The sequence below is a fragment of the Giraffa tippelskirchi genome, chromosome 4 (assembly GCF_054371585.1).
Source record: "Giraffa tippelskirchi isolate mGirTip1 chromosome 4, T2T-mGirTip1v1.2.pri, whole genome shotgun sequence".
NCBI classification, from domain to species: Eukaryota; Metazoa; Chordata; class Mammalia; order Artiodactyla; family Giraffidae; genus Giraffa; species Giraffa tippelskirchi.
Window position 1 is genome coordinate 5,262,849 of NC_137278.1, and position 6,000 is coordinate 5,268,848.

The 6,000-nt window shown below is 62.3% G+C and overlaps 1 protein-coding gene across 30 annotated transcripts in view; it reads left to right on the forward strand.

Moving 5' to 3' along the window:
* The window catches only part of RAPGEF1 (Rap guanine nucleotide exchange factor 1), a 245,696-nt gene extending 240,508 nt beyond the window's left edge, over window positions 1-5,188 (forward strand). For all 30 annotated transcript variants that reach the window (XM_081594660.1, XM_081594634.1, XM_081594651.1 and 27 more), the window contains 5 exons: window positions 230-308; window positions 388-489; window positions 1,360-1,457; window positions 2,486-2,614; window positions 2,777-5,188. In XM_081594660.1, coding sequence (XP_081450786.1) covers window positions 230-308; window positions 388-489; window positions 1,360-1,457; window positions 2,486-2,614; window positions 2,777-2,927 — 559 coding nt within the window. In that variant the 3' untranslated portion in view covers window positions 2,928-5,188. The remainder of the gene's footprint in view (window positions 1-229; window positions 309-387; window positions 490-1,359; window positions 1,458-2,485; window positions 2,615-2,776) is intronic.
* The last annotated feature ends 812 nt before the right edge of the window (window positions 5,189-6,000 follow it).

Here is a 6,000-nt window from a genome sequence, read left to right on the forward strand (position 1 = left end):
GGCCAGTCATGGGGTGTTTCCAGCCACCCTGGTGCTCAGGGTCAGCGCTCACCAGGAACACCCCCATCTATGTGGTTGATCCCCATCCTGGAGTCTAGCACTGACCCTTGGTGGGCAGGGGCTCCTGGCCAGCAGGGGCAGGCGCCCACCTCCCATGGCCGCCAGGACCAGCCAGGGGCCTGAAGGGAGACCAGTCACTCAGCCGTCTCTCTCCCCTCGGTCTGTGCAGGGTCCGGTCGATAATCATGTTACAGGAAAAGGCCCAAGACAGGGAACGGCTGCTCTTGAAGTTCATCAAGATCATGAAGGTAACTTCGGGCATCCTCCCCAGAGGCAGCCCCCCGCCTGTCCCTGCCCGCCCTCACAGCCGCCTCCCCCTCCCCGCAGCACTTACGGAAGCTGAACAACTTCAACTCCTACCTGGCCATCCTGTCGGCGCTGGACTCGGCCCCCATCCGCAGGCTGGAGTGGCAGAAGCAGACCTCGGAGGTGGGCGGGCGCCCCTTAGTCTGCAGTCACTGGGCCCTGTGGGCGTGGGAGGCAGTGCCCGGGTCGCCTGCCCTACAGAGCCGTGCCTAGGCCCAGCTTCCCCAGGGGCTGCTGCGGGCAGGCCGCGCCCTGTGACCAGACCAGACTTGCTGTGAGGTGGAGTTATTCAGGGAGAAGGACCGGGTGCTGAGCGAGCATGTGACCGAGTGGTCCGGCTCAGCCTGGGATCAGGGAGGCCCCGAGGAGGTGCTGGTCACCCTGAGACCTGAGTAGGAGCGTCCTGGGAAGGGAGGGGAATTCCCATCAGGGGACAGAGCACAGGACAGAGGCCAGTGTGGCCACATCACAGAAGTCCTGGGGCACCTTCATCCTGGTGTGGGAGCTGTTCCTGGGGAGTGAGGCAAGGCCCATGGGGCTGGGTGTTGGCCGGGCTCCCTGGGAGTCGTCTCCCGGCAATGTAGAGGGACAGTTACAAGACAGTGGTGTCTGGAGAAGTGGGACATTCCCCCCAGCTGCTCCAGGAACACATAAGAGGGCCTGAAAAGGCAGGGAAGGCTTCCTGGAGGAGGTGACACATCAAGGTGAGAGGCACGTTAACAGGTGAAGGGACACAGCATGCAGGGGCAGCAAGGTCACTGCCCTCCCCGGTGGGCTCTGCCTTGCGTGTAGAGAGGCGGGAAGGCAGGCTCGGGTGGGAGCAGCACAGCCTGGCCTGCAGCGTTAAGCACAGCCAAGCAGCGGCCCGAGAGGTCCCACGGCCCTGTGTCCATAGCAGGCCTGGCCTGCCTGAGCCCGGGGCAGGTGGGGCCTGGCTCTGGGTTGGTGCTCAGTGTTGTCACCGCGCTCACGGACGGCACGTCCTCCCACCAGGGCCTGGCCGAGTACTGCACGCTGATCGACAGCTCGTCCTCGTTTCGCGCCTACCGGGCCGCCCTCTCGGAGGTGGAGCCGCCCTGCATCCCATATCTGTGAGTACAGCCTCCCCCGGGTTCCCCTCACTCACTGCCCCACAGAGAAACCCGCAAGGAAAGGTTTCCAACCTGGACGCTTGTGCTTGTATTTAACTTAAAACGTGCTCGTTGTTAGACGGCGGAGACGAGCGAGGGTCCAGCGACAAGGGCTCGGTCTCCCCACTTCCCCATCCCGCTGCTCCTCCCTCCTGCCCATCCCTGAGCGTGTGAGGGTGCACGTGTGGACAGGTGCACGTGTGAACAGGCGCACGTGTGAACAGGCGCACGTGTGGACAGGCGTGTGGCACCTCTCTGCCCCCGCTGGTGGCACTGTGCTCGGTTCAGCTGCCCTGGGCCTGGCCGCACCTCACAGCAGCCCGAGGTCCCTCCAGTCTCCCCAGGGACCCTGGGAGGACCTGCCTGAGGCAGCTCTGGACGGGTCCCCCTGTGGGCCGGGACGCAGGTAGGCGTTTTCACCAAAAAGAATCCACAGCACGTATGCTTGGGAAACAGCAGGAAAAATGAGAGCTAAGTGGGTTTCCTGTGCATGTCAGATCCCTTAGTATGGTAGCGGACAGCGGGGACTTCCAGACCTACAGGAGACTCTGCAGTGACCCGGGGCTGAGTGTCCAGGGGCACGTCCCTCAGAAACACGGCTCTTAGAGCGCACAGCACCTCCTTGCCTCCGTCCTACCCCGATGCCCCTTCCCACCCCAGCTCCTTGTGGAAGACCCGCCCTGCCCCTCGTCAGGTGGCCTCATGCCCTCTGTGTGAAGGCACGTGACCGCACCTGATAACCCGGGGCATTGACCGCCACCACCACCGAGTTCGGGGTTCTGTCCTCCCGACCCTGTTACTTGTACCTGCTGGGCTCCCCACCTAGCAGGCAGGCCTGAGCCCGCCTTTCTGGAGCCCCAGAGCCTGGGAGTCAGGAGTTCCCGCCAGAAGCAGCACAAGCACCCCAGACATGCTCGTGGGGCGCCAGCCCGTAAACCGCTGCCTTCTGAGCCGCCCCCAGGGTGCTCACCAGCTTGTCCGTCTCCCAGGGGGCTCATCCTGCAGGACCTCACCTTCGTCCACCTGGGAAACCCAGACTACATCGACGGGAAGGTGAACTTCTCCAAACGCTGGCAGCAGTTCAACATCCTGGACAGCATGCGGTGCTTCCAGCAGGCGTGAGTGTGGCCGTCCCGGGGGGTCCCGTCCCGGGGGCTGGCGGGGTCTCCCTGGGGCCCGAGCAGAGGGGAGCCCCTAGCTCTGAGGGCCCCGTGAGTCCGCTGGGGAGGTGGAGGGCTCCCGGGGCGGTGTGGCCCTCACGGCCGCCCCTCCTCCCCCAGGCACTACGACATCCGGAGAAATGACGACATCATTAACTTCTTCAACGACTTCAGTGACCACCTGGCCGAGGAGGCCCTATGGGAACTCTCTCTGAAAATCAAACCCAGGAACATAACGAGGAGGAAGACAGACCGAGAAGAGAAGACCTAGGGGCAGGTGCCGCGGGCGAGGAGAACGCTCGAGAGGCGCAGGGCCGCTCCGAGGCTGAGGGGACCTTGGACCTGTGCGGTGGCAGCGGCCCGTGTCCTGGCCTGGGAGCCCCGGCCCGGGCAGGCCCCTGCCTTGCTGGGCAGGCGTCCGGAGCCCGCGGCCGGCTCCGTCCTCCACAGAGCAGACCCCCGGCCACGGCAGAGCCACGGGCGGCTCTCACGGCTGAGCTGTGACCCGGCGGTGTGGGTTTCGCTGGGGTTCTGCTTTCGCGCCGTCTTCCGCTCTGCCTGTGTCCCCTCCCTGAGCCCAGGAGCCGCAGAGCACGTGGTCAGCAGACAGAGGGACGGGGCACCGTCTCAGTCTGCTGTCGTGACACAGGGGCAGGGGCCCGCGGGCCAGGGCTGCCCGCCCGGTGACCGTGAATGACGGGATCGGCAGGCGGGCAGGGAGACCGGGCAGACTCCTTTCACTCCCCACGCGCTGCTTTTCCAACAGAGGATGGGAGCGCTGCTCACCTGGCCCAGAAGGTACGACAGGGGCCCCTCCGCAACCCTGGAGCTGGGGCTCCGCTCATGGTACCGGCCCGCCCTCACTGGGCCTGAGCAGCAGCCGTGTCGGTCCTGTTTCGCCCCTTTGTCTCCCCCACCCTCACCCCCCAACACCCGGGCACCACAGGAGCTGGGCAGGCAGGCCGTGACCACCCAAGGATCACTCCAGCTAAGCAGGGCCGGCGCTCTTGGTGAGTCCCTTCAGAGGAGAGGGGAGGGCGGGCCGGCGGTCCCCGCCTCTGTCACTTGCCGTGTGCCTTAATCTCCATCTCCTGTGGGCTCCCCTCCTGCCTTGTCTCCAGCCTGCTGGGGCCAGAGGGGCTGCTCTTCAGCCCTTTCTGCCGCGTGGCCAGCTCTCCCATGGGAGGACAGGGTCCCGCTGTGGAGACCCGCCCACCAAGCCCGTGCGGCCCTCCGCGAGTCATGGCGTCTTCAGGGGCAGCTGCTGTTTCACCCTGCGCTTCCCCCTGAGCCACTCTCGCTGCTGAGGCTGACAATCCGAGGCAAGGTCAGTGGGGGCTCTGCACACAGAGGCGGCCGGCTGGAGCCTCCCGTGCCCACTGGACTCTGTGCCAGCCAGGCCTCGGCGTGCGGGCAGGCCGCCCACCACCCGATTGGTTTCACATCACTGAGTGCCCACTGCTCCTGGGTTTGGGACTCAGGCAGGCAAACAGCAGGCTCTATCCAGGCTTAGCCCAGTTTCAACAGAACGAAAGAAAGAGTGGACGCAATCTCTGCTAACTGTTTAAAGAAACAGCCCTGTCACTGAGTCCTTCGTGGGTTTCTGGACAGTTTTTATCGAGCAGCTGTCGGTCCTGTACACGGAGGGGAGGAGTCTGAAATGTCAGCTACGACCCCTCGGCAGCGATCCTTGGGCGGAACGCGTCACTTTATTATTTAAGGAGTGTGTGTGTGTAGAGTCGCTGTTTATGAACAGTACTGTGTGGGTTGGGTTTTAGTTTGTTCCCGCTTTTTCAAGTCCTCTCATTTCAGCCTTCCCCCCACCTCCGTCCCGGCCGGGCCGGCGCTGCTGCTGCCTGTGCGGAGCCGGGCCTCCGTGGCTTGGGGCCAAGGACCATGTGGACTGCGGTTCTCAGGGCCGAGATGCAGGCTCAGCCCCCCAGCTCCCCGCTTGGAGGGGGGGGCGCTTCGCCGCCCCTCACTTCAGAGCAGACCGGGCACCCACACCTGCCCTCCTCACCAGGGTGGCAGGCAGGCCGACCAGGGGTCGGCGTGGCCAGGTGACCCCCCTGCGTGAGGACAGCAGGTGCAGTGTGTGTGTTAACTTATTGGGCTCAGGGTTCCCCACCTCCACCTCCTGGAGACCCATCCCTGGCTCTGGGCGCTGCCAGCCTGGCTGTGTGGTTTGTCTGGCTTAGGGGCCAAGCCAGCTGTACGAGTCAGCCTGTGTGACAAAGACACCCTTGGGAGGATTTGGTTCCCTGCAGGGTCCCTTCACACCTGCGGGTGTGAGTGGGTCAGGCCGAAGGCAGGCACGCGCCAGGTCCGAATTAAACCCTGATTCTGAGCAGCGCCCCCCCCCGCCCCCCAGTGTTATTACATTGTAATATATCCCCGACTAGACTAACTGGCTGATCGTGGCATCTTCCTGCAGACATTTCAAACCTGTAACTTTTATATGAAAGGAAAATAAACACGGATGAAAGCCGCGGCCGCCTGTGTGTGCACCGCATGCCGCGTGTGTCAAAGTGACCATCTGAGCTGTCTCCTTTCTTTGATCACCCTGAGGGCAGGAGGGGTGAAGGGCCTTCTGTCCCCATCGCTGTGGTCCCTTCTCAGTGTCCGCAGTTTCCCCACCTGGAAGTGGCAGTAAGGACAGCTCCAGCTGACAAGGTCTGTGAGTGCTCAGCAGGTGACACCTGGAACGGTATGTTACTCCTTAGCCTGTATCGCGTACCAAGCACCCTGCAGTCAGCTTTACCTCAGATCCTCTCAATTTGGAAATCATACAAGTAAAATACTACAACCAAAAGAAGCACTACAAAGAAGACAGAGGTACTTGACATTAAAGAAATTAAATTGAGTTGGAAGTCTACTCACAAACAGCAGGTACCAGGCTTAACAGGTAATTTATCCTGAACAGGCAGCTTCGATCTTAAGCAAACGCCCCGAGGGCAGAAGAAGGGAAACAGCCTCCTATGAGTAGAATGCAAGCTGGACACCAAACCCAGAAGAGGGCTGAGTTACAGGCGGAATCACAAAGGAACCTCAGCAACCGGAACCAGCAGTGTGTTAACATCAGCACTCCCCACTGGGCTAATCTCAGATGCAAGGATGGAGTGATCGGAAACTGGTCAATGTCCTCGACCCCTTATCTGGGCATTCCCACCTGGGACACCTTTCTTCCCTGGGGAACTAAGACCAGGTGTGCCATCTCCACGTGTACTTTCTCTGCCATGGCATACTTTTCCAGGTGTGGCAATGGCAGGACCCTGATTGGAGGCAGCCCAGTCAGGGACTGCTTGCACTGTTCCATACTGGGCTTTACATGAATGGAAAAATAA